Below are 27,801 nucleotides of genomic sequence, written 5' to 3'. Positions count from 1 at the left end.
TCAGAGCCCTATTCATAATGTCTTCTCCTTAGGAAGAGTCTGACTCCTGCTCTGGATTCCTCTAGTCCTTGTCGCTTCCACCAGCTCAGCACTAAGCCCACAGAGCTCGGATGTCCATGGAGCTTGGGGTGTCCTTGTGCGGCTTTTTCTCGCCCCTGGTACCACCCTGCAAAGGCTAGTGGGGGGAAGGTGGGGGCGATGGGGGACTTTAGGGATCTTACATCTTCCCCACACATCTGTCTTCCTCTCCTCTCTGGTGATGTGAAGGAAATTTCCTGGAGCCGGAAAAGGCTTCCTTATTTTATTAGAAAATAAAGTTTATTCAAAGAACATTAAAAGTCCAAGGATCCACGTGGGAATTGGCTTGAGCAGGAGTGACCCCCCCTGCCCCGGCTCTGCCAGGCTGGGTGTGGGGCTCCTCCCCATGGAGTCAGGGCCCCGAGGGAGGCCGGGGTGGGATCCCAGGGTCCGGCAGGAAGGCAGGGGTCAGTCAGCGAGCACCAGGACTCAGTGCAGAGCTGGGGGCCTCTGCTGGCTCAGCAGCTTACCAGGTACATCCCTGCAGGGGCAGTGCCCATGAGACGAAGGGAGGAGCGTCCCTTGCCCCTCCCCTGAGATCTCCAGATCTTCCTCCAAACAACCCACGGGCGCCAGCAGCCCCAGGAGAATGGCGTGGGGGCAGTGTGGCTGTGTACCTTCAGTTCCCTGCCTTGGGTCCCCATGAGGACACACTACGGGGGTCCTTTGGCCCTCCCCACTTGTGCCCACCATCGGGGGCCTCCAGGGCCCAACCCCCACCTGCCTCCCCCAACATTGTCCCCCGCCCCCCTTCCGCCCCCATGCCCTGCACCCTGGCAGAAGCAGGGGGTGGGGCTCAGGGCCTGGCATGGTCTGGCTGCAGAGGTGGTCAGTGACAGGACAGGGGGAGGTGGGGGGAGTACCTGTGGCAAACCTCCTCTTCACCAGCGACATGCGGTAGCCACTGCCCACCAGCTCCAGGTCCACGCCCGACAGAGTGGTCCCTTCGCTAGTGAACTGAGCGGCCACAGGGCTGGGTGTGCTGGAGCCCGAGCATGGCTCCCAGCTGGCGGATAGGTGGCCAGAGCCTGAGGAGGCCTGAGGTCAGCAATGCCCCAGCCGCTTCCCAAGCCCTTTGATCTGTGGCCCCTATCTGTCTCTTCCAGACCTCCTCTTGAGACCCTGTACCATTTTCCTTTGGCTCCTTGGGGTTCATGTGTAAATTACAAAAGAGTTCTGCCGCAGGGCCTTTGTACCTGCTGTGGCTGCCCCCAGATTTCCTCTCCCACAGCTCTGCCAAAGCCCTTTTAATAAAGCTTTCCTCCCTCTCTACACTTCTCCCCAGCACATCCCCAATTCTCCTCCATTTTAAACAAGCCCCTCCCATCCAAAACCCCCTGTGATTTTTCATGCACAACCATAACTTACCTCCTGCTTCAGACACATCTGGTAGCTTCCAAAGGAGTCGCTTCTCCTCCAGATTCCTGGCATCAAGAAAAGCTTGGTCATGTCTCTCCCAGAGAGGACACTGGGAGGTGAGGGTCCCAGCTGGGTCACCTCTCAGCATCCTGACCCCAGCAAGCCAGGTCCTCTCCCTCGCCTCAGTTTCCCCACCTGTAAAATGGATGTGGGCTATGGAGAGCTGGCCCCTGAGGACCCCACAGCCTTGCAGCATTTTTAGATAATGCGTTTTGTCCTTCAAATCTGGCTTCTTTGTGGCAGGCTCTACCTTTTGTACAAAACAAAGGCAATGTGGGGGAACTAAGAGCCCAGAGTGGGTGGCTGGGTTCAAATCCTGGTGTGACCGCAGATAAGTGACTTAGGCTCCCTCTGCCTCAGTTTCCTGCCCACAAAGGGGAATGACAGCAGTCCCCACCTTAAGGGCTTATTAAAAGCCCTGGGCCAGTCCATGTATGTAGAGCACGTGGAACATGCCTGACACACAGGCAGCTCTTGGTGTCCAATATTATTATTGCTAATAACGTCCCCCTTAGCTCTAAGCAAGGGGCGCTCACGACTGAATGGTCAGCCCTACAGTGGACCCTTCAGCTGCTGCATCTAGGAGAGGTCTGGGAGGGTTCTAGGGTCAATGCAAAGCCTCCTTCGGCCTCCTGCACGCCCTCACCAGGTGGCGGCTGGCTGTAGGCGAATGTTGGTCACAGGCTCCCCGACAGGCAGCAGGATCTGGACGTTGGTGAGCGGTGTGGGCACCGCCGTGGCACCGGGCCGGTAGCTGTACTCCACCGAGACCTGAGTGAGGGTGGCCCCGCACTGCCAGTGGGCACTCAGCTGGAGGGGCACAGACTGTGGCCCTGGGCGGGAGAACTGGGAGCAGCAAGAACACGACAGGGGACACAGCTTAGGCCGTCCTGTCCTGCTGCACCAGGCACTCTTCGACCTCCTTCGGACCCAGCCTCTCCACTGCCTGCACCACTGCTTGGAGCGCCTTCTCTCTTTCCCAGTTTCGATCAGAGTGTGTAGGACACCACGTTTCCAGCAGAGGGCAGGAGAGCGCCTCCTTCCGACAGGTTTACATAATTTACATAAGCTAACTCCTAACCCCACTAACTACATCCACCCCCTCACCCCCCCACCCCCTGCCCCAGCACACTCTACTTTCTTTACCCCTGGCCTCCTCGTCTGCCGCCTGCTCACCCTGCCGGACCCCTGTCCCCTCCCCGTGGCCCACCTGGTACCGCAGCAAAACCACATTGTAGTAGGAAGCGGTCGGATTCTGCTCTGCCTGGCGCTGCAGGGCCTCGGTCAGGGCCGCCATGTTGAGCCAGAAGTCTTTGGTCTCAGGGTCGCTCTGGGAGGGGTCACTACAGAGACCGGCAATAACCACCCCAGCCCTCGGGAGACCCAAGTCCCCCCTGCATCCACGACGACCCTCACCATGGGCTTCCTAGAGGCAAACTGCCTGGCTCACCTTGGGCCCAGTAAAGCATGCCTACACACCCCCCAAATGGGGGGTGGGGGGTTGGGGGGCAGTGAAGAAGAAGAGTACAGTGAGATCAGGAAGGGAGAGTGATTTGCCCAGGTCCAGCACAGCACATGCGGGGAGACAGAGCTGGAATTCACAGGCAGGGAGCTCCCGGACCCCACCAGCCTCTGGGACCCTCAGAGACCCCACCAGCCTCTGGGACCCCCTGCCTCTGACCTCGCACCAACCACTTCTCCTCCAGTACCTGAAGAGCAGGTCGGCATTGGGCTGGAAGTGCTCAATGGCGGACGTGTGCACGAGGCGGAAACTGAGGACAGGTGGGGGCGGGGTCCCGCTGAACACACGCACGATGCCAGCCGGGAAGGTCATGGTCAGCTCGCCGGTTACTCGAGCCAGGCAGCTGGGGGGTGGGGGAGTAAAGAGACCCGGTGTTGGCTCCAGGCCCTGCTGGCACCTCATCCTCCCCTCTCTCCTGGCCCCACCACAGCCAGCGGCTCCCGAGCCCCGCAGAACAGCGAGGCCCTGACCGTGCCCAGCGTTCTTACTCCCAACGTCTCCTCCTTGTGTCCTTGCCTGGACAGCAATCGAGGCACCAGGAAGAAACTACACTGGGCTTAAGGAGCCCAGTCCCTAACTCTCTTTACCCCTAGGCCACCAGGAAGCTCAAAGCAAAACATTCAGTTCTAGAACTGTTGTGACCTTGGGTTTCAGGCCTATTTGTGGTTTGATCTTAAGGTCTTCCCTGCTGGGCACTGCCCTCAGATTATTCCTGGCCCTTCAACTCACCCCTGACCCAGCCTTCCAAGGGCCTGGCCTCTGGTCCTGCTCCCTTCGGTGTGATGTGCAGAGCGACCTCAGAGGAGTTGCTCTAACCTGTGCTTACAACGAGGCCTCGCCCTGCTCTAATATTCTCCGTGGTTCCCACTGCCCTCGCGACAGGGGCCTGGTTGTTTGGCTCAGAGTTCCAGGCCCGTCCATTGTTAAGCAGGTCAAGAAACACACCTCAAGTCTGTCTCTCCTGAAACCTAGATCCAGAGGCCCCAGAGAGCCCTGTTTGTCCCTGTCCTTGTTGGCACTGTACCCCGATCACTGCGTACCTGGGGTTATGGCCTCGAAAGTAGGCGTGGACGTATTCAGTGAAGGCGGTAGCTACAGGCAGGGCATCCTGGGAGCCCAGGACCACAGGGCTGGGTCCCCGGGAGACTCCTGGTAGGGCCAGGGGGAGGGAATAGGGACAAAGTTGATGAGGGAGCAAAGTGGGCACAGGTCCCAGGCTCCAGAACCCACCTTCTGCCAGCAGGGCCTCCAATGCCTCACTTAGCCACCCACCCGGGCCAGAGAGGGTGAGAGCGAGGCCCAGTAAGGGGTCCGGGGCCGCCCCACCATACCGTGTGCCGTCTGTGATGAGAAGCTGGGCCGGTCCGAAAGGGTGCTGGTGGTGGAGGAGCCCAGCGGGGAGGGGCTCAGAGACCGGGACTGGGGAGGGAGACAGGTCAGGCTGTATCGCCCGGGAGCAGTGCCCTGATGCTGCCCGCCCCCACCAGAGGTGCCCCCCGCCCCAGGCCGGGCTCCAGCCGCGCCCCCTCACCCTACCAAGTCGCTGCCTCACCCTACCAGGTCGCCATTGCTGCGCGTGAGCGGGCAGGACACCTTCCTGGCGCGGGCTCTCCGGGGGGGCGCTGCCAGGCCCTCTCTGGCTGCAGGGTCAGCAGGCCCGGGCACCAGGTCTGGGGAGGGAGCGAGAGACAGACAGTTGTACAGCCGAGATGCTGCCATGGGCCTCTCGGGCCTTCCCAGAGAAGGACTTTCTCCCCAAAACTGGGAGTCGGGCTTATTTGGGGGAGACACCCTGGGTCTGAGGTCTTGGGGCTGCAGAGAGTGTGCCGGCCAGGACTGCAGAGGTCATCCGCGGCCCTGAGCCTCCTAGGCACCAGACTGATGGCCCAATAAGGGATTCCTGGGGATAAGCGGGCCAGAGCTGGGTGCTCTGGAGGTTGGGGGTGGGAGGGAATGGCCCCGGGGTGGAGGGGCAGGGGCAGAGGGTTTTTATCCAACATCAGTGATTCCGTGACCTTTATCCTCTCCGCGAGTATGACGCAGCCTCTGGCTCCAGCCTGTGTCTGAGTCTCACCTGCTAAGGTCACTATCACCACCTAACTCTCAGGTGCCCCGCTCTGCTCCATCTACGGATGCTTGCTCTACCTACACCCCCACGGGTGCTCCTCTCTACCCCTGGGCTTCTCAACAGCACTGCTGACACAGCGGACCTGGGCAGTTTCTGGGGGGCCGTCGTGTGCACTGTGGAGTGCTGACCAGCATTCCGGGCCTCCACCTGCCAGGTGTCCCTAGTACCCATCCCCCTAGTGGTGACAATCCAAGATCAGGGGTGACATTGTCTAGTGCCCCCTAGGGGGCAGAACTGGCCTAGTGGAGAACCCCAGTTCTATAGGGAAGCTCAGACAGCCCCACTTGACTATCTGCACGCATGTTCAACACTTACTTCCCAGGGGGCCTCCCTTGATCCAACTCCCAGCAGGCTCTTTCTCTAATCAAGGATGGTGCCAAGCACCCCTGTCGCCACTGCCAGGGACCTCATGGGGTCACAGCCCACTGATTCAGGCTCCCCCTTCCCCCAACTCACCTCTTCCTCCCAACCTGCAGCCCTGCTCCAGCTCACCTTGGGCCCTCTCCTCTCGTGGGCGCCCTCCCTTCCTGCTTCGCACAGCTGCCCATGGGATGCTCCAATCTGGCCTCCCCTGAACTTGGGCTCTACTGGCCACCTGACATCTAAAGGCCCACTGTCAACATGCCCCCACTCCAGCTACTTCTGCCCCATATTCCCAGCCCCTCTGCCCCTCCCTGGAAGAATGCCCAGCTGCCCTCAAGCACTCCACCCTGATCCTCCCACTTCCACCCCTCCCCCACCCCACCCCCGCCCCTCCCCCATCTCGTGTCTGCATGCCCCCTTCTCCCCAGCTGTTACCCCATCACGACTTCCCTGGACTCACCCACCTCCCTGATCTCCAGCTCCCACCTCCCAGGTGGATAGAGAGCTCCCGAAATCTGAGTCACAGGCCCTTGCTCTGCCCACAGCCCTCTGCTCTGTGGCTCAGGCCTTGCCAGGGGTAACACTCACATCACTCCCAGAGACTACCAGGCCCTGCTCGGACCCATCTTCCTACACTCTCTCCTTTTCCCTGTCATCACTCTGTTCCAGCCTCACCCGGCCTAGTCCGCTACCACCCCAGGGCCTTTGCACAGGACCTGCCTCCTGCGTATGTGTGTGTGTGTGTGTAGGCCCCGCTCCCCCACATCTAAATGGCTCCTTCCTCACTTCTATCAAATCTTAGCTCAGAGATCACTCCTCAGGGAGGTTCCAAACTTCTGAGCCCTCACCAGGCACCTGCCACCTTCGCCTTGTTAAATAGCCATCTCATTATTGTCCCTGCAAGGGTGAGGGTTCTGGGCTGTGTCCCCAGTACCCGGCTCAGGCCCTGGACTGAGCAGGCGCTTAGTCTTCCCCACCCCGGGCTCTGATAACTCTAACTCCTGGACTCACCTCGTCCAGCCACAGCCTCCAGCCCCCAGGGACCCGGGGATGGGGCGAGGGGCTGTGGCGAGTCCGATGCTGGCAGGGACCGTGTCCCCCTTGACTCGGAGGCCGGCGCCCTATAGCTAGGTGGGCTCTGTGGGGTGCCCGGGCGGGGGACCCAGGAATCCGGGGAGGGGCCAGGCGCCACGTGGGATGGCGAGTCCAGGCCGGAGTCCTCCACATTCTCGGGCGACGAGGAGGAGAAAGGTGAGGGGCTGGAGGTGAAGCCGAGGCTGCTGGAGCCTGGAGGGGGGGGGCGGGGGTGGTGGTGCCAGCTCCAGACCCCGCCCACATGGAGGCCCCATCCTTCCTCCTGCGGGCCACGCCCACTCAAAGCCTCACCCACCCCCCTTCAGGCCACGCCCTCTGGTCGCTTCCATCTCCACTGGTGCTCCGCCCATCCACCCACAGGGCGCTTACACTACTACAAAGGCCTGGCCCACTCACGCTGTGGCTCCGCCCACCATCCCATTGGCCAGTCTGCATTCTCAGTGACCCACACAGGACCCCCAAATGCTCCCTCCCGCCTGGCCCACCCTCCCGTCTACCCTGGCAATGGCCCCACCCAGCCTCCTGCTAGCCAAGCCTGTGTCCCTAAAGCCCCCATCACCTGTGAAGTCTTCGTGGTCAAAGGCCGACTCTAGGGGCGGCCCAAAGAGGTTCTTGGAAAACTGTTCATCTGACTGTAGCTTCTCAGCACAGCTGTGGACGAAGTGGACAGGAGGGATGGATTCTGTCTTTCCTATGCCCCCTCCCCGCTCAGGGCCTTTGCACAAGGCTGTTCTTACTCCTGAGCTCCCTGTGTCCCCGTCTCTCCCTGAGGCCACATCCTGCTCTCTTCGAGGCTCAGCTCAAAGTCCTCCTGCCCCTGCCCTCTGCTTTCTCAGCTGAAGCTGCCCACTGGTACCTTCCACCACATCGCCTGCTCTATCTCTTCACAGCACCTGGAAGTCTGGAACATGCTCTAGCTTACTGGCTGTTCCTAAAATCTGAGCCACTACAGTGCGAATCTGGGAAGGAAGACCTGTCTTGGGCATACGTTTATGAACTCAGAGTTGCACAAGTACACAGCAGGTGCTCAATAAATGTTCACTGAATGAATGACTAAGTGGTTCCTCAAAAACAGCATGCTCTCAGCTCCCTGCCAGGCTGAGAGGAGGAGAGAGGAGTTGGGGGTGACCTGCACCTCCCCATTCAACGCTGGCCGGATGTCCCACCCCTGTAGGACCCACCTGCTGGCTCTTGGGGCAGATCGAGGCCTCTGTGGTTTCTTGGCAGCATCCCCTACAAGAGATGTACCTCCCTGAGCCTTCCTGTCACCCTGTCTACTGTTCCCCTCCACCCACCCACCCCTTCACCCCCGCTGGCACAGAACAAGAGACTAAGGCTTGGGGCTGTCCAGCCAACCGCCCAAGGTGACCAGCAAGTCAGGCAGAGAGCAGTTTGAGCCTAAGCCAATCTGTCTCCAGGTTTTGGCTTCTTTCCCGGCCCCAGCTCCTTCCTTCAGCTCTCATTTAATTCACATAATGACCCCATTTTCTGGAAGAGACTGAGGGTCAGAGTGGGTAAGCAGCCTGCCCCAAATCACACAGCAGAGCTGGGATTCAACCCCACACTCACGCTCCAGGCCCAGCCTCCCTTCCACGTGCTCCTCCCCAAACCAAAGACCCCTTAACAGGCTGCTCACGTGCAGAGTGGCGTTTCATGGTGCCCTGCGGACAAAGTGGACGGCATCAGGCCAGGTGCATCCTGCCAGCCCCACCTGCCCCAACCAGAACACCCCTCCCATGTCTCACCCCTGGGGCAGGAGGAAGGATGAGGCTGCCGGCCGTGGCCCTGAGTTGGGCAGCAGCCACGTCGGGGCTGCAGGCAGGGGCCCGGGCAGGGGCGGGTTTGATATGCACATAGAACTTGCGGGGCTCCTCATCATCGAAGTCTGAGTCACTGGAGGAAAAGCGGGCGGGCTCCACCGTGCGTGCGCAACAGTCAAGGGGCCAAGCTGATCCCAGCATGGGGGTCTCCCTCGGCTCAGCCCTCAAACCCCCCCCTTCCTACTCACACCCTTCAAGGCCCTACAGGATCCCGTCTCTTCCTACTTGTCACCCTGGCCTTGCCCGATGGTGTTTTTGCTCCAAGTCTTTGCACAAGCAAACCCCAAACTCTCATTCAGATGCTAAACCCCAACACTGGTCCCCCCTCCTCTAGGAAGTCCTCTGGGCTGCCCCTCACTCCTTCTTGCTCAGCCTGGACCCCACAAGGCAGGTGTCTTTCTTTGATTCTGCTCTGTCTACACCGCAGGCTCCCCGCAGGAGGGACATAGGGAAGGATTCCTGTGGGCCGAGCTTTGTCCCTGCTGTGCCGACAGTTGGCCCCCCAACCCCAGGGGCACCAGGAGGATATTGTTCTGGGTCACATCAGGCCGGACAGTGAAACCTTCTTCATCCACCTCTGGACAGGTCTAGGGGGATAAGCAGTGAGTCAGGCTCCTGGCTACAGGACCTCTCCTCTCACCCCGCCACGCCCCCTCCCACCTCTGCGCCCTGAAAACAGCCCAGATGGCAACAACCGCTTTCCCCCGGGGCGGCCAGGATCTTGAGGAAACAGAGCACACCATTGCCTATACCGAGGTTGTAAGACTGAATCCGCAAATTGAAGCTAAGTGGGGATGTTAGTCCCTCCCACGTGGCTCATGGGAGTTTGGAGCCAAGATGAGATGAAGCTCCTTGAGCTCTAGGCTTGGCTTCCAGGCTTGGGAGCCCCGAGGTGGGACCGAACCCCTCCCACGTGCAGCCCTGCCTGGCCCCTCCCATGATACTCACCCCTGAATCGGGTTCCAGGGAGTCTCTGGAGGTGGAGAAAAAGATGTTCAGATCAGCTCTCCCACCTCATCTGCACGCCCCCGACGCACAACGCTGGATATGGCCCTTGGGCTGCGATGTTGTCCTGAGCTAGTCCCCCAGGTGATGGGGCCCAGGGGTTTGCCTGGGGCAGGGGTGTGGGGTACTGAGTCTGCAGTTAACTGAGCTCAGGGTGTTCTCAAACAGCTTGGCAGGGGAGGAACCCTGGGGCTAGTCCAGAGGGCTGGCTTGAAAAAGTAGGGGGTGTAGGCGCTAGCCTTGGCAGGGAAATGATAGGGCTAGCCGTGGCAAAGGAAAAATTTTGGACTAGGTTGGGCAGTGGGAATATTGAGCTAGCCTGGGATAGAGGTTCTCCTGGGGTACCCTCTGCAGGGAACCTCTGGGATAGGCTAGCCTGGGAAGGGGGAAGGATCCCGGGCTAGCCTGGGCCAGGGCTGGACAGGGGGGTGCTTCCTCACACAGCTGCAGGTGGCTCCCGCTCCCGCCGGCTCAGTCCTGGGAGGCGAAAGGCCTTGGCTCCCCGCAAACGTTTCATTGCTGAGAACAGATGAGGGGGGTGCCGCTGAGCCCTGGGGGTGCCCCCTTCCCCTTCAGATCTGCCTCGCTCAACCCCACCGTCCAGCCTGGGCACCCAGGCCCAGACGTACTTGCCTTCCTGCAGGGCAGCCGCGCTGTATGTCTCAAAATCCAGAGGCCCTGAGATAAAAGAGATTGAGAAACTCAGCCTGGCTGGGAGACCGGGCCTGGGCAGGACAGCAGCGCACTCTGGGAGTCACGATGGTACCTGGGTCTGAGCTCAAGGCCAGTCAGGGTCCCATGCACAAGCTGAGATGCTGAACAAGCCCCAGAGACAGTCATGAGGGGGTGGGCCACGGGTTCTGGTCCCACTGTGGGATGGACCAGAGGGGATGATGCCTGAGTTACTTTTTCTACTTCCAGCAATTCTCACAGGCACTTGAGTGGGTCAGGGGATGGACAATGAGTCTGTGCAGTGGGCTGAACCTCAGTGCCAAGATGAGGGGTTGGGACTCTCTTCAAAGGTGATGGGGAGCCATGGAGGGTATGTGAGCAGGAGCAGGAGCAGATCTGGGGCCAATGAAAAGCAAGAGTGAGGCCCCACACCAGGAGATACAGCCTGGGCTAGGGCCGACTAATAGAGACAGGAGGGATTAAAGATAGTTGTTTGTGGTTGACTTGGGGATAGAAACTGTATACCAGCATTTATTAAATGCCTCCTGTATGTTAGGGACACAGTTTGCCTTTTTTTTTAAATTTTTTAATTTTTTTTCAGTTTTCCCTTTACCTGCATCAAATTACTAAACATTCATTATTATTTAATGTATATAATTATTATACATTATGTACATTATACATGTACATATACATCATATGTATATATTATACATTATACATTATACATATATACATTATGTGTATTATATGTACATTATGTATATTATGTACATTATAATGTACATCATTATTATATAATGCATAATAACATACATTATTATTCATTCATTATTAACATTCAAATTACTAACCTTCATTAGATGGGGATTATTATCACCCCCAATTTACAGATGAAGAAACTGAGAGAAGTCTAGACAAGCATCCAAGGTCACACAGCAAGCAATGATGAAAAGACCCAGACCCAGATCTGACCCCAAAAGTTTTACGCTCAATCCTTCCCCAATCCCTCATCTGGACATTTTTTTCTTTTCTTTTCTTTTCTTTTTTTTTTTTTTAAAGATTTTATTTATTTATCAGAGAGAGAGAAGGGGAGAGAGCGAGCACAGGCAGAGGCAGAGGGAGAAGCAGGCTCCCTGAGAGAGAGAGAAGGGGAGAGAGCGAGCACAGGCAGAGGCAGAGGGAGAAGCCCGCTCCCTGCTGAGCAAGGAGCCCGATGTGGGACTCGATCCCAGGACGCTGGGATCATGACCTGAGCCGAAGGCAGCTGCCCAACCAACTGAGCCACCCAGGCATCCCTGGACATTTTTTTCTAATTGGCCCTTTGCTCAATAATCTTCAGTGTTTCCCTCAGGCCCTCAGGGTAAAGTAAGAACAGTTGGGTCTGGCATTCAAGGCCTCTCCAGTACCTGGTTGTAAGAGATTTACATACAAGATAGGGCATCAAAGGACTGTTGGCTGGCTCAGCTGGAAGAGCGCGTGACTCTTGATCTTGGGGTCATGAGTTGGAGCCCTATGTAGGGTGTAGAGATAATTAAAGTATACTTTAAAAAAAAATGGGACATCAAGGGGCGCCTGGGTGGCTCAGTGGGTTAAAGCCTCTGCCTTCAGCTCAGGTCATGATCCCAGGGTCGTGGGATCGAGCCCCGCATCGGGCTCTCTGCTCGGCGGGGAGCCTGCTTCCTCCTCTCTCTCTGCCTGCCTCTCTGTCTACTTGTGATTTCTGTCTGTCAAATAAATAAATAAAATCTTTAAAAAAATAAATGGGACATCAAATCCTTTTCCTGTGTGGGCTGCAGAATTAAATTTGCCATCAGCCCATTTTTCTGATGAGGACACCAAGGTGCGGGAAAGTTCAGTCTCCTGCCTCTTGAGTGTTGTATTTTTTTTTCAGGATTTAATTTATTTATTTGACACGGAAAGAGAGTGAGAGGGAAAACAAGCAGGAGGAGCAGCAGAAGGAGAGCGAGAGGGAGAAGCAGGCTCCCCGCTGAGCAGGGAGCCCAACACAGGGCTCAATCCTAGAAGCCTGGGATCATGACCTGAGCCAAAGGCAGATGCTTAGCTGGCTGAGCCGCCCCCCCCCCCCAGGTGCCCTAAGTCTTGTTCTTTCCCTGCAGCTGTGGCCCCAGAGCTGACGCCCACGGATGCCCCAACTTACCAGGCTTCTCTCGGCCTGTGCCCTTGCTCTCTGCAAACTTTCTCAGAAGCATCTCCACGCTGACGTTCTCAATGTTCTGCTTAAACTCCTCATGCACCTGGACCAGGTAAAGGAAGTGTGGTTACACTTCCAGGGCCCCTTGCCTGGTATCTTTTGCTCTGCCTCCCATCCTGGGTGCCACTCACCTGCCCAATCTGCACGTGGGTGTCCTCCACCGAGTGGGCATAGGAGCCTAGCAGTGCCTTCATGTGCCGCAGGTGGGTCTCCTCCATGGCTTGGAAGCGCTGAATTGGTAGGGGGAGAGGGAAGTGGGAAGATGGAGGCCACCAGGGGTGGCCAGGTGACCCAGCCTGGCCAATCAGAATGTTCCAGCCCCCTGGTCTCAGTGATGGGTGTGGGGAAGCCCCAAGGAGCATCTTAACCTGGGACTTCGGCTTAAACTAGGGGAAATTAGATATTTTTACGCCCTGAGTCAGTGAGTTGGTGGGATTCATGTGGGGGCTACTGGTGACCACTTTACTATGCACACACGCACACACCCCCCTATACACACCCAGGAGGGCATCTTTACTTGGGAGTGAAGCCCCTAGGGAGAAAAACAGACTCGAAAAGCAGAGAGGCACAGCTTCCTGCCAACACCACTTAAGTAACTTGATCCAGCCCGGCCTGAAGCTCTCCCCTCAAACTTGTCAGTTTCCTGAACTTATAAATAAATCTTCCTTGTCAGTTCGAATGAAGGTTTCTTTCATTTGCAACTATTAGTTGCAAAATCAGGAGAAAAAAAAAATCTGGTTCCTAATCCTGAGATTCCAATCTGCTTTTTTATACATTTGGGTAGACAGAGTCCCAGAGAAGTACAGTGAAGTATAGTGTCTCATACAAGGGTTACATAGCTGGGGCGCCTGGGTGGCTCAGTCATTAAGCCAGATCTGCCTTCAGCTTGGGTCATGATCCAGGGTCCTCGGATCGAGCCCCGTGTTAGACTCCTTGCTCAGCGGCAAGTCTGCATCTCCCTCTCCCATTTCCTCTGCTTATGTTCCTCTCTCACTCTCTCTGACAAATAAACAAGTAAAATCTTAAAAAAAAAAAAAAAAAAAAAAAAAAAGAGAGAGAGAGAGAGAGAGTTTAAAAAAAAAAGAAAAAAAAAAGGGGACAGAGCCAGTACAGAATGGAGGCTGGAACAGAACCCAGGTCTTTCCTTCACCATGAACTGTCAGTAGACTCTCAGCTTCTAAACCCTGCCCTAGGGACACCTGGGTGGCTCAGTGGGTTAAAGCCTCTGCCTTCGGCTCAGGTCATGATCTCAGGGTCCTGGGATCGAGCCCCACATCGGGCTTTCTGCTCAGTGGGGAGCCTGCTTCCCCCTCTCTCTCTGCCTGCCTCTCTGCCTCCTTGCGATCTCTCTTTCTGTCAAATGAATAAATAAAATCTTTAAAAAATAAATAAATAAACCCTGTCCTACCTCGTCCAAAAACCTTGTCAATAAAAATAGAAATAGGGGCATGTGGGTGGCTCAGTCAGTTCAGCATCCAACTCTTGTATTTGGCTCAGGTCATGGTCTCAGGGTCCTGAGATGGAGCCTCCTGTTGGGCTCCACGTTGAGTGTGGAGATGGCTTGAGACTCTTTTCCTCCCTCTCCCTTTGCCCCTCCCCCTCAAACAGACAAACAAACAAATTTTTAAATAGTAATAGAAATAATAATACCTTCGAAAGTGGTTTCTAGGCACCTAGTACTAGTCTGAAAACTTCCCATGTAGGGCCTCGTTTAATCTCCACAAAAACTCCACGAAGCAGGTACTATCGCTATTCCCATTTTGCAGATGGGGAGACTGAAGCACAAAAAGGTTTGGCTTTTGAAATAATAACGCCAACAACAATCCCAACAGTTAACTGGCTCTAGAATCCTATGGCTTGAAACCTGTGATTCTGAGGCTCCTGGGAGTCGAGGTTTTCAGAGGTCCTAGACTTCTGAGGCCCGTAGATCCTGGGCCAAGGACTGTGTGTGATGCCTGGTTCTTACCAGAGCCGAGTCTAGCATCTTCTGCTCAAAGTCAGCGCGGGCAGAGTTGTACTTCTCCACCGAGCGCCGCAGGCTCTGTGCTGCCTTCTTCGTCTTCGTCTCTGCCTATGAGGCACAGGGAGGAGACAGGGGCGGGAGGGGAAACATGGGGCATTTCTTCGCTCCCCCTCCCCCCGGGGACCCATCATCCAGCAGGTAGACTGCTTGGGGCGCCCAGGGTGTGATGAAGGTTCGATGGCCAATGCTCTGGGTTATGTTCTCATACTCCCAAAGGCAGCCCCGCCACCCCTGGGCACATCGCTTGGACCTGCGAGGGCGCAGGGCAGCTGAGGACCTATGATGGGCGCACCCACCTTGTCCATCTCCTTCTGGCTGGTGTTCTCCCTCCGCAGCCGCTCCTGGTCCATGCAGCGGTTCAGGTAGTTCTCGCGGGACTTGGGCAGGAGCTGGCTGACACCTGCGAGGACCTGCACAGCGTCCAGGGTACCCACGGCTTCCTCTTTGCACTGCAGGGGTGGGAAAGGGGGAGCGCGGGTAGCACCTGAAGCCCGCACCGCACCGCTCCGGGGTGCAGGACCTGAGCAGACCACAGGGCACAACGTGAAATTCCGAGCTTCCCAAACACTCTGTGGGGTTCCCGATCCCACGGAGTACCTTTTATGAGTATCCTATTAATTTAAAAACTTCTAGCTCTTTGAATAGGAAATATTTACACAGCATTCCTACTGCAGAAAGTTTTAAGGGATGAGCTCAGGAAAAACTTCCCACTCCCTGATCCCCAGGCTCCCAGGCCTCTGCCTGGGAGTCGATAGGTCTCTAGAAATAATCGGCACATAGACAAGCAAATGTGTTTGTTCTAGCCTATTTTTTTAAATGACAAATAGGCACAATGTCTGTTTAACTCAGCTTTTTCAGCTTAATAATCTATTCCCAAAATTATTCTGTATCAACCCACAGAAAACTCCCTTGTCCCCCAGTTTTTTTAAAGTAGTCTCCATACTGGGCGCCCTGTCTTTGTCCCCCAGTTTAAAAAAATCATGGTAGGGATGCCTGGGTGGCTCAGTGAATTAAGAGTCTGACTCTTGATTTTGACTCAGGTCATGATCTCTCTCTCTCTCTCTCTTTTTAAAGACTTTATTTACTTATTTTTAAAAGATTTTATTTATTTGTTTGACAGAGAACACAAGTAGGCAGAGAGAGAGGGGGAAGAAGGCTCCCTGCTGAGCAGAGAGCCCGATGTGGGGCTCGATCCCAGGACCCTGGGATCATGACATGAGCTGAAGGCAGAGGCTTTAACCCACTGAGCTACCCAGGTGCCCCAACGATTTTATTTATTTATTTGACAGCAAGAGAGGGAGCGCAAGCACGGGGAGTGGGAGAGGGAGAAGCAGGCTCTGCTGAGCAGGGAGACCATGTGGGGCTCAAACCCAGGACCCTGGGATCATGACCTGAGCCGAAGGCAGACACTTAACTAAGTCATCCAGGAGCCCCCAACTCCCTTTTTAAACAGGAATAGGTATGGCTCTTGGCCAAAAAAAAATAAAAATTTATTTATTGGTACTGAAATCCAAGGGTCACGTAATTTTTAGTATATGTGCTGCCAAAGCAAGCACAGGGTCATGTAATTTTTACCTGCCATGAAATCTTCTTCTTTTGATTCCCCCTACGCAATCCCCTGCTCCCCAAACCATTTAAAAATGTAAAAACCATTCTTAGCTCTCAGGCTCTACAAAACCAGGCCGGATTTGGTCTGTGGCCCATCGTTCGCAGAGCCCTGGTCCAGAATTTTGAGTATGAAAATTTGAGGGTGCTCAGGTATGTGGGAGTCTGGGTTTGATGTGGAATTGACAGACTTCCCAGAGGAACACACCAGGAGCAGGAAGGTCAAAACCCCAAGAAGTTCCCAGATCTTTCCAGCCGCTGCCATTCCCCCTCCGCCTGGCTGCGCAGTGCCCCCCAGCACACACCTTTTTGTGCAATTTGAGCTGCTCCTCGCCATAGCGGAGCACATCCTTGATGAGGTCCTGTAGCTTCCGGGTCAGCTCCAGATGACAGAGTGCCAGCTTGTCTGAGGAGACGCGGAAGACCTCCCAGAGTGGGGCGAAGGTCCTGGAAACAGGGCACACCCAGGGTCCATCAGCTCCAACCCCCCAGGGTCCCCTCAGAGAGGCACCTACTGTGCCCAGGCCCTGCTAAGCACCTGCACCACAACTACAAGGCAGGCCTGGGACGGATGGGGAAACAGAAGCATAGGAGCCTCCAGAGCTCACCCAAGGCCCCTTTGGAAATGAGTTATCAGAGCTGGAATTTAAACCCAGGCCCCAAGGCCCTAGAGTCCTCACTCTGGACTCCAGGCCCTAGCTGATACTCAAGGGCACCCAGGCCCTGCAGCTACGCCAGCCTCTTTGCTCTATGGATGCCTCAGGGCCTTTGCACTGGCTGAGCTGCCTTCCCAGGTCTCTGACCCAGATACCCCTGTAGCTGGCTCCATCTCATTACTAAGGTCTCAGCTCACGGAACCAAGCCCAATGCCAGAGGAAGCACTTGGCCTCTCACGCTCCTATTTCATCCTCTTCCTGAAGCTTTTCACTCTAGGAAAGGACTTTTGTTCATGTTTGCAGTTAACACCTGTTTTGCCACACACCCCACAGGTAACATGGCATGAACATGGCATGAAGGGGACTGGGGGCTTTATCTGTCTTGATTGCTGCTGCGTCTCGAGTACCTGGAATGGGGCCTGGCACACAGCAAGTACTCAGTAAATACGAGTTGAATGAATGAATGAGGTAGTAAGTGAATGAATGAATTACATTCCTCTGTCTATTGAGCCCCTTAAGTGAGGGAGGGTTGACTCCCTAGTCTACATATCACTTGTGTGAAGAGATGTCCACCCAAGAGTGGGTTCCTGATACCCCAGGACCCTCTAGACTCGGTGACCTCCCAGCCCAGCTCCAGCCCACTCACCCCATGGGGGTCCCATTGCTGGCCAGTTTGGAAAGTTTCGCCATTGCCTTTGAGTAGGTCTCCTCGATGGTGGCCCTGAGTAGAACAGAGAAAAGATGCAGAAGGTTCTGGGCCTCCTTGGGAGACACTCCATTACCCCTGGGTCTCAATTTCCTCATCTCAAATGTCTGAGCTGTAGCTCTTAAAACAATGCCTCTGTCCTGTACAGCTTGGACAGGTCTTGCGAAACAGCCACAGAGAGAAAAACCTGGTTATAATCTTTTGAACTCTGTTTGGATTTAATGGGCGTTCAGCTAGTGAGCGGCCGGGATGCAGAGGCTGTCTGACAGTTTGAATGTATTGTTTTCTGGGATATGGATGTCGGAGCAGTTATGGGCCAGAATGGAGATGACTTCATCATACATGCGTTCTATCGTATGAAACTGAGTTTTCAAAATTCCCCTTGTAAGTAGGTCATATTATCTCTTCAGGAGGGAGCGTCAGAAACCTGAGAATGGTTGACAGGCGGGCATCGGGGCTGACAGTGCTGAGAACCCCTGGTTTCCAGCACGTTCAAACGGGTTGGATGTGGAGTGGCTGTAGTGGCTTGGGCAGGGGAGTGATGGGGAGGAGCCAGGGCGGAGCCACGAGGTAGGGGAGGTATGGGGCGTGGCCAAGGGTGGGCGGAGCATGGGGACCTCACCTCTCTCGGATGAAGTCGGCTAGCTCCTTGGTGGAGATAGGCCCCTGCTTCACGCTGTGGTACAGGACCTCAAAGCCATGGTTCTTCTCACCCTGCAGGGGATGGGGGCGGAGACTGAGTAAAGGGCTGGAGGAGACTTCACAGTTGCTTAGCAACGGGGGCATGGCCAGAGGAGCCAACCAGCAGAAGCCCAACCCCTTGGCAGCAGGGATTGCTTCAGGCCTGAGCCAATCAGCCTGTGGCCTATCCCCTTGGTTACAAGGATTGGTTCGTGGGCCTTACGTTGGTCCAATCAGAGAGAAGCCTGGAGGTTTTGTCCCATGGTTGAGGGAGAGATGTTCTCTTCCGCGGGTTGTCTCTGTCCCTTTGTTTCTTTGTCTCTCTATGTTTCTCTGTGTCTTTCTGCCTCTGTTTCTGTCTCAGTCAATCTCTTACCCAGCTTTTCTGTCTGCGCCTCTCCATAAATGAGGAATTATGGGGGCATAGAAGATATTGGAAGCCACGTGGAAACCATGATACTGGGAAAGAAGCTGAACCTGATGGAGTCTGAATAAAAAGTACGTTGAGTTGAGTTACTGGAGCAACCCAAGCCTGAAAGCCCCATTTCTCTACAACGTTTCACCTTTGTGAGCCAATATAACCCTTCTTGTGTTTCCCTTTAACATAGAAACACCCTCTCTGAGACCCCCTAGAGCACAGTCTGGGTCTGATGCCTCTCTAGGGACCCAGCAATGTCCAGTATAGGGTGAGGTCAAAAAGGGGATTGGAGTTTGTTGAATAAATGAACAAATGAGCTATTCTGCTGTCACCTAGGGCTTTTGGGAAGAGGGCCTCTATCCGGGTGCCTCCCACCAAACCTCTATCCTCCTAGTCCTGGGGCCATCATGGTGGGGGACGCAAGGTCTGTGCTGTGTGATCTGAGCAAGTTACTGTCCCTCTCTGAAGTTTTAGTGGCTTCATGTTAAGATGGGACAGGGAAGTCATCCACCATTCATATGAAGATGAAGTAAATACCAAGGTGATCCACATCATGGCTCCCCAAATTCCCAAAGGCAACCCTAGTTTTTGCTAATTAATAGCATTAGTTAACATTTTGTGTTAACTTTGCTCATTTCTTCTCCAAATATGTTAACTTAAAAAGGCAACTTTTACCACTATTCTAATTGGAAGCCCTGGACCTGATGCCATAATGAAAGGAATAGGGAAAAATAAGGCAACAACTGCTTTTATCCCAGCCAGATCCTGTGACATGTGAAAGGCATCACGTCTGAACACTGAGCTTTTCATCAAAAAGGGAGATCAGCTGGCGAATTGGAGACATCTTAGCATCAAACAGGCCTTGTGAGTAGGACCAAAAGAAGATGCTTGTGGGGCGATCTAGCATTATTTAACGTCCAACACAAATCACTGAAGTGATTAGGTCCTCTGTTAATAGTGGTTTCCTCCATCTTCCTCCAACCTGCTGAGTTTACCCTCCCACTTACCTGGAAACCAGAAGGCTGAAACTAGAAGCCATAACAAGATAAAGCCTCTTGCTACATAAATGGAGAAACTGAGGCAGAGATGGGCAGACCCAACCCAGCCTGAAGCTCAAATCTCCCAAAGGTCATGCCTCATTCTAGAATCGTTGATAGCTCCCTATTTCCCACCAGCTGCTTAAGGGTAAAGCCCTTATCTTGAAATTGTCTTTCCAACCTCATCTCCTAGAGTCCTCTTGGCCTCGCCATAAAATGGCAAGGAGTGCAAAGACAGGCTGTGCCTTCCTACCACAGTATATTTGCCTGGGCTGTTCCTGCAAACCAGCTCACCAGGCTACATCTCTTCCCACCCATCCAAATCCTTCCATCTCTCAAGGATCATTTCCAGGCCCACCCCCTTCAAGAACTATCTCAGACTCTCACTTCCCTGAATGTTCAGCGTTGCTCCCTCTAGCTCCCCAGGAATATGTGTCAGAGCCTCCTTTTATACACTGGGTCACTTTGAGCTGGTGACTTCCCCTCTCTGAGCCTCAGTCTCCTCATCTGACAAAGGGGGCCAATGACAGTACCCACCTCCGAAGGGTCTTGGTGAGATGAGGCTGGGACAGTGCTGAACCCAGGGCTTCTGGCACCATGGTGAGGGCTCAGCAAACAGACCCAGTGCCACCCCCCCACAACCCCACCCAGGGGATCCTCGGGTAAGGCTGCACCAGGCACTGCCGCCCAGGCCAGCATCTGGGGCTGACTTGGAGCCAACCACTGGCCTGTTTCCCAGACCTGGCAAGGCCCCCAGTGATATCTGCCTCTCTCAGGCTGTGCTGGCAGCGAGGGTCTTAGGAGGGGCTGTCTTGGGTCTGTGTCTCTTATCAGAACCTCTGGACTCCAGTCTCGCCCCTATGCCAGCCCCAGAGGGATCTTTCTAACACAACTTGATCGTATCCCTTTCCTGCTCATACTTCCCCCATGGCTCCCCAGTACCCTCAAGGTCTCCTGCCTCGGCCCAACAGGACGGGGGCATCCCTATCCAGCTTGATGTCCCCTAACTGGAACCTCCTTCGGGCCAGCCAGGGCACCAGTGCCACCCAGCTAAAGAGTCACTGATACAAACAATTGATTAAAAGAAACATTGCCGGTGACAGACATCCCAGGATACTCCCTGAGACCTAGGGAGACAGGAATTCATACCCTTTCTCAGATGGGAAAACTGAGGCTTGCCGACACAAAATCAATTGCCCAAGGGCTCTCAGCAGAGCCCAGATCAAATCCTCAACTCAAAGCCCTGCACCAGGCTATCTTTGGGTGGGGAGTGCACTGTGGGTGGCTTCTATTTTCTCTCTGCTGATCTGAATTTTCTGCAGCAAGCTTGAATGCCTCATGCAATTAAAAAGAATTTAAAATAAATGTAGGTGCCTCACGCCATTAAACAGATTTTAAAATAAATGTAGGTGCCGTTGTCAGGGTTCCAAAATGTGGGCAACAAATTGATCATCGAATAGTCAACCCCCTTACCTAGAGGCACCAAAAGGGGGCTCAGAGAGAAGCACCCCTTGCTGGGGTCACACATTCAGAGACAAATCCAGGGAATCCAACCCTTGGGCAGAAGGTGGAGGTCAGGCCCCATCCCCCCTCTGCCCTCACCCCATAGGCCTCCCTGCAGGTGGCAAGGGGGTGAGGCCCCTTTAAGAAAACAAGTGGCAGTAAGAGGAGCCCCAGCTGGGGAGGGAGAAAAGGAGGGAACAGGCCTGTTGCCAGGGGCAACCAGTTGCCTAGCAACAGGCTTCTTCTCTGGCAAGCTCAGGGCCCAATTGGGGAAGGGGCTTACAGCCCTGGTCCTTCCTAGACCCTTCTGTTCATACATCCTCTGTGGCTCTCCATTCACCTGGGCCTGTAAGATAAGTCCTTGTGCCCTCAACTGGTCACTCGTGTCACACTTCTGGGCTTTCGCTCAGGCTATTCCCCCTGCTGAAATGCCTTTCTTACAACTTGGAAAATCTCAGCCCTCAAAGCCCAGAGGAAACATAGCTCCATGTCCTGACCCCTCCTCTGGTTGCCCCCAAGGCTGAGCCCAGCCCTGACCCTGGGGGGCTAAAGACTTCTGACTGGCTCTATGTCTCCCAGATTGCGAGCTCCTTGGGGTCAGAGTCAGGATGAAGCCTCTTGGGGGCTTCGTGGCACCTTCCTCAGTTGGTTGGGTGTGGAGTGGTAGTGGCAGGCAGGGAGGGAGGGAATGAATGAATGAATGAAAACAAGTTTGTCTCAGCCCTCTTGGGTCACAGTATGTGCTCCTCAGACTGGAAGGCAGAGGGGTGAGGCGGCCACTAGGGGCCAAGTCAAGAAAACCCCCAACTCTCCAGGATAGGAAAGATGTGGAAATTCGCTGGCTGAAATGACCCTGGATCCTGGAAGTTTACTCTGGCCCGGCGTTCGAGCCCTGATGCTGCATTGTCTCACCGGGCAATTTGAAATAAAAGAATCCTACTCTGGGCCTTGGTCTCCCCATTGTCCAAGCGATGACTTGCTTAAGGTCACAAGGCCCATGAAGTGGGAGGGTGTAGATTCAAACCCAGCCTGACTCCTCCCACTTTAATTTCTAGGAGTCACAGAACCTTCACCTGTCCAAGGCTCTGCCCCTGAGCCGCCAAGTCCCCTCATCTCCATAAAAGGCCCCATAGCCTTTCCAGGAGCCCCCATCAAAATAAAAGTGGGTCTTACTTACCCAAAAATGCTCCCCAAAATACGACATCCTGATGCCCTCTGTGGAGACCCCCACAGGCTCCTGTTTAGTGCCTGTCCAAAGAGAGAAGCAAATCTAAAGCTATGGCCAGCTTGGGTCTAAGGAGGGGAGATTCCAATTGTCCTCCCCGTGGAGGAGGAAGAGAGAGGATGGAGGAGGAACCAAAAGCCCCAAACCTGGGAGCATGCCAGGGCCCGTGAGATGATTCATCCCCAGGCCTGGCCCCCAAGTAGCCCTCATTCTAGGGGGACAGATCTGGATATAGATGCCCCAAGTCCTACGGGGTCAGAGTTGGACTGGATAGAGGAATAGGGGCTGGGAAGCCTAGTCCAGAGGAAGGGGCATGGGAGTTGGGGTTTTCAAGCTCAAATAAGAGTTCACTGGGGGGCAGAGTACTGGATGAGCTCCAGCCTAAGCAGAAAATCTCACAGATGGGAAAACCGAGACCCTCCCCCCCACCCCCATAGAGGGGAAGCCACTTGCCAAGGTTACAGAGACAGGAAATGCCAGTAGATTTGCACCCTGGGCAAGCTGAATCAAGACCAGAGCACTCAGCTCCACGCTGGGCAGCTCCTGTGGGGAAAGGGTCTGCTGAGAGATGGGCACTGGGACTGTGATCAGCCACATGGGGGTTGGGGTCCCTGAAGTGTCCCCAAGGATCCCTTGGGATCTCCCTGATCCCTCTACAACAGTCCCCGCCCCATGCACACTCCTGGAACGGAGAGCTTACCCCTCACCATGATGACCCATCTGGCAATGGTGCCCCCATGAGTCCCAACCCTGACTCCCAAAAGCCAGTGTTCACCTGATATCTGAGCCACTCTATCCAGCTCTGTGCCTCAGTTTCCCCATCTGCAAAACAAGAGGGAATACCTAGAAGGGGTCTTGCTGGGGGAATCCAGGCCTCCCTGCAGAGGGGGCTGGGCCAAGCCACCTGGCAAGGGAGGGACACTTGGTGTCCTTGGCACGTTCTAGAGGCTGGGCTTGTCACAGGAGCCCACAGGCCTCATCCATAATTCATGACCCCTCGGGCAGCTCAGCAGCAGCTGGGAGCCCTGGAGGCACAGTGTCAGCAGGGACAGGGCTGGTGACCGTAAATGGGAAAACTTCTTGGGTCTCACAAGGAAAGGACCAAGCAAGGACCTCGGACAAGGCTGCCTTCACTGAGCCTCCGTTCACCTAATCTTGAAAGTGAGTTTAATTTGAACCATTGTCCTCTAGCCCCAGGTTCACTGACTTCTATGTTACCCGGCAACCACCATGTATCCACAAGACAAGGACAATGTCAGAGTCTGTGAGATGATTCACTCCTGGGTCTGGTCCCTGAGGAGCCCCCAGTCTAGGGGCATAGAGCTAGACGCAGACATACGAGCCTTGCAAGCTCAGGGCTGGGCCAAATGGAAGAAGGGGCTGTGGGAGCCTGGACCAAAGGAGTGGGCATGGGAGTTGGGGGGTTGAAGCATGAATAGGAGTTCACCAGGCAAAAAATTATTTGATTCCACAAATATTCCTAATGACCACCCTGGGCTGGGTGATGTCCGGGCCCCTGAGAAAACTGTCACCGACCCTGTCCCTGAAGAAATTCTGGTGTGGGGGGAGGGCTTACTGGGCTGACAACCGAAGGGGGAAAAGCCCTCATTTTCCATCGTATGTCTTCATTTCTGGCTGGGATTTAGGCCCTGAGAATATCCAAATCCCTTAGAGCTGCGCTGACCGATATGGGAACCACTAATCTCATGTGCTGACTTAATTTTAAACTAAGTAAAATTAAATACCATGAACCCCACACCTCCTCAGTGGGACCAACCTTGTTCCAGGACTCAGTAGCCTCATGGGGCTGGTGGCTGCCATAATGGACCACACAGGTAAGGAAAGTTCTTCAGGAAGATGCTTCTTAGAGGATCTGAAGAGCCAGTGGGCCCAAGTTCCCCAGAAACCGGGGATCTCACTACAGTTTTCACAACTCTGGTAGACGGCCCCTCCCCCACTATATACTGAAGGTCATTATGTGCGTGGCGCTGTAGCCAACACCCCCCAAAAGGTACCAGCTCCTTCATCCTTCATAACCACACCATGGGGTCCGGTCCCACCTTTACCAATGAGGAAACTGAGGCACAGAGAAGTAACTCACTAACCTGTGACTTTGTCCCTGGTCTGTCTGCCAAAGAACTCCTGTTTGGAACCACTGCAGGTGGCTCTGGGTCTCCGTGTCCCCTCTACTGCCCCACGGCCAGCCCGGTCACTCAGAACTGTAATGGAGGGCAGGGGGCCAGAGCGAAGAGTGGCCTCCCCTCCCCGCCACAGGTTCCTGCCCGGCCCAGGAAATGACACCTGCTGCTTCCCTCGGAAACCCCAGGCCAGGCAGGGGGTTGGGGGGGGAGGCTTCTGTTCCTTAGAGGGGCAAGAAAGGGCAATGGGGACCTCCAGACAGGGCGGGAACTCACCAGACGGGGCAGCGAGTAGAGCCGGGGCCCCTGACAGACGGGGTGGGCACGAGAAGATGGCCACGCGGCCCCTGCCACTTCCGTGAGCACCAACCCAGCGGAGGCCTGTGTGCGTGGGGGACAGGAAGCTTACCCTGCCCCGCCTACCGCCCAACTGCCATCTCACCTCCCCCACCAGGCCAGCACCCCTGGGACTTCCTGGGAACGGGGCTGGCCATGGATAGGTAAACTGAGGCACCTGAGCCTGGGGCCCCCAGCCTGGGACCTAGCAGATAATAATCATGATGACAATGATGAAATAATAGCAGGTGACACACAGCGTCTGTCCCGGGCTAACCTTTTTCACATCCCACCACCCCTGGGCGTGGGTTAAGGACTCCTGCTTCACAGAGGGGGAACCGAGGCTCAGAGAGGGGAGTGGATAGGCTCATGTCTGTACAGTCAAGACTCAAACCTAGGGCTGCATGAAAACTTCCATGGGCCCCCTTCCTCTAATTACAAAAAAAAAAAAAGGCACTTAAACTATATGTTAGAAATTACATTGGCACAGAGATGAATATATTAATATTTGTGTATTTAAAATGTATTCCTTTACCCCAAAGCTCATCCTGGGCCTCCGAAAGTATTATGTCCAAGACACAGTCGCCTCTGTATCTGATGGAGAAAATCGTTTGGCTCGAACCCAGGACTCTGGGCCTCCAGAGCACCAGGGCAGAGCCCAAAGATGGACAGGGACTTGCCCAAGGTCACACAGCAGGCTGTCCGCTGCCCAGAGCAGAGAAGAGTCCTCCACGGGGTGCCTGACACCAGCCCCAGGCGCTGCCTGGAGATCCTGCTTCCCCAGCACCAAATCCCAAAAACCCACAGCTCTGCACCAGGTGAGGCATGTGAGCAGGCCCAGGGAGCAGACAGAAGACAGGGATGGAGTCAGCAGACGGCAGAGCTTCCTGGCTGTAAGCCACCTGTCCAGAGCCCCTGACCTCGCGTGCTGTGACCTTGGGCTTCCCTGGACCTCGACGCCTCCAGGGTCCTATGAAACAGTCCCTGACATTTTACTTCCCCCAGACTCCAGCCTGTGCACAGTGGGGCCAGTCTGAGGTTTTTCTCTTCCTTCCCAGGCACTAGCCAGCCTCTTGGCCATGCCGTTTCAATGACCTGTCCTCTCATGAATCTCCTCTCTTCTAGGCCCAGGTACCAGTGAGTGACCTTTACACAGTCTGGCTTGATTCTTACAGTGGCACTTTGAGGCAGTGTCTCATTTTGGCCCTCACCCCCATGGGGAAACTGAGGCACATGCCCCTGGTCACACAGTGACCAGGCTGTCAAGCTCAGGAATTTCTCCATCCTCCCCAACTAGGCACCTCCCTCTTTGTCATCTATTTGGCAAACACTTATTGAGCACCAACTGTGTACCTAATTGCCGGGCTCTAGAGACACGGCTGACAACACCCTGGCCGACTCCTCTCTCTCCTCCCTGCTCCCGGTCAGCTATGACCCCATTTACGATCACTGATATTGTAATTACTGTTTTAATGACCATGTCTGTATTTACAGGGCACCCATCTTCCCACGTCTCCTCTGATCTTCTGAGGGGGATCCAGCCCATTCCCTAGAAGAATACACCAAGGCCCGGGGAGGCAAAGCCACACATGGGAAGAATCCATTTGAACCTGGGGGTGTTGGACACCCAGTTCTGAACTCACCCCTGTGCCCACTGCAGAGTCGGAATAGGCTGGCCTGGTGGCTTCAACCTCCTCCTACCCGCGACCCCACCCAGGAACTGGCTCGCTCCTGGCGTGGGTGACAATATATGGGTCAGGGTGTGCCCCAGGCAGTCCCACTGGTAAGACCAGGGTAGTGGAGCCCCTGTTTCAACCATTGCAGCTTGGTCATGTGTCTTACTGTCTGGGAGAATAGCCTTTCCAGCAAGGCCAGAGTGACCACGAATCCATTTTGCAGTGCAGTAAACTGAGGCTCAGAGGCCAGCAAGGCAAGTCGGGGGGGGGGTGTCTCCAAACCCCCTGACCTCTCACCCCCAAGCCACTGACAACTTAAGCGAGGGGGGCAGTTAGAGTTTGCCACATGATAGGGTGTATGGCTTTCAGAATCTGTAGAATACAGCTTCTAAAGCCCTCATCCCCATTTTCAAAGGAGAACACCAAGGCTCACAGAGGTGCTGTCACCTGCCCAAGGTCACCAGTGAGGCAGGTCCATCAAAGCTGCCTCCTGGTCCCCACTGCGGCTGGGGCAGACAACTCCCAGATTCGAGACAGATGGAGGGGCCGCCCACCCCACAACCCTCCTCCGCACCCCACTCTCAGCCAGCCTCCCGCAAGATCCTAATTTACCTCGATTTATTTTAATCCCCAAGAACAGATGCTGCTGCCCACCCCCCACTGAGGCAGGGACCACCCCCAAGTCCATGCTCCAGGCCCTTTCAGGCCTGGCCTGACCAGGCCCTGTCAGGCAAGGGGCCCAACACTGGCCCCCTCCCCAGAATTCCAACTTTGGGGGTCCCTGCCAAAGATGCCAGTGAAACACCCCCCACCTCATCCTGGCAGTAAGAAACTGGGATAGAGCAGTCTAGAAGAGGGTCCTGGGGACCCCCAGCTCCTCCTCCAGGCTGATCAGGGTTTACAGTGGAGAAAAAAAGGAAAGGGGTCCTTCCATCTCGGTCCTCAGGGGTCTGCAGACCAGAGATGGAAAGAGGGAAATTGAGAGTGGTCTTCACTTCGGCTATCCTGGGTCCCAGACTGGAGGGAGAGCGGCACCCCCATTTTTTGAACCCTGGAACCTACACCCAGATCCAGGCTTAGAATAAAGGGATTTGGGGAGGGGTCTCACGTCATAGCCACCCTCCTGCACGCTCTGGTTCTAGGCCAGGAGACGGGGGACGTGGAGAGGGGTTCCCATCTCCCTCCAAAGGCCGTCGACGATGGCCGCTGGGAGGCCGGGGGGGGAGGGGGGCCCACCGCTCAGCCCCCCACCCCCAGTTCGCCATCCCTCGTGCCCCGCCGCGCCTTTGCCCCCAGTGGCCTCCGGGGCTACCGGGCTCGGTGTGCATGAGGGGCTGCGCGGGCCAGGGTATTGGGGGGGTCCCGGGGACAGCACTCACCTCCCGAGCTCTGGCCGAGCCCCGCGCCCGCCGCCACCTGCGGCTCGGTCTCTGACACCCGAGCCCGCCCCGCCCCTACCTCCGCGGTTGCGGCGCGGCTG

At 55.3% G+C, this 27,801-nt stretch overlaps 1 protein-coding gene across 10 annotated transcripts; it reads right to left on the bottom strand.

The window, feature by feature from the left end:
• Positions 1-287: 287 nt before the first annotated feature.
• FCHO1 (FCH and mu domain containing endocytic adaptor 1) lies at positions 288-27,801 on the bottom strand. 10 transcript variants are annotated; one of them, XM_059160463.1, is made up of 29 exons: positions 27,701-27,792; positions 22,947-22,993; positions 22,625-22,714; positions 22,124-22,194; positions 17,930-18,021; positions 17,248-17,322; positions 16,251-16,392; positions 14,637-14,789; positions 14,284-14,388; positions 12,449-12,547; positions 12,264-12,360; positions 10,064-10,108; positions 9,871-9,949; positions 9,374-9,398; positions 8,955-9,012; positions 8,351-8,529; positions 8,242-8,266; positions 7,787-7,838; positions 7,165-7,256; positions 6,522-6,797; positions 4,577-4,689; positions 4,351-4,438; positions 4,060-4,168; positions 3,207-3,362; positions 2,708-2,840; positions 2,144-2,343; positions 1,447-1,502; positions 942-1,106; positions 288-559 (listed from the first exon to the last, which is right to left on the bottom strand). In XM_059160463.1, the coding sequence occupies exons 4-29, from the start codon at positions 22,148-22,150 to the stop codon at positions 537-539; spliced, it is 2,664 nt and encodes an 887-aa protein (XP_059016446.1). In that variant the 5' UTR covers positions 22,151-22,194; positions 22,625-22,714; positions 22,947-22,993; positions 27,701-27,792; the 3' UTR covers positions 288-536. The 10 variants fall into 10 exon arrangements, with proteins under 10 accessions (XP_059016446.1, XP_059016447.1, XP_059016448.1 ...); XM_059160464.1 differs by lacking the exon at positions 27,701-27,792 and adding an exon at positions 24,586-24,690; XM_059160465.1 differs by lacking the exon at positions 27,701-27,792 and adding an exon at positions 24,277-24,429.

The sequence above is a fragment of the Mustela lutreola genome, chromosome 2 (assembly GCF_030435805.1).
Source record: "Mustela lutreola isolate mMusLut2 chromosome 2, mMusLut2.pri, whole genome shotgun sequence".
NCBI lineage: Eukaryota > Metazoa > Chordata > Mammalia > Carnivora > Mustelidae > Mustela > Mustela lutreola.
The sequence above is the reverse complement of the archived record's forward strand: the minus strand, read 5'-3'. Positions and strand labels throughout refer to the sequence as shown.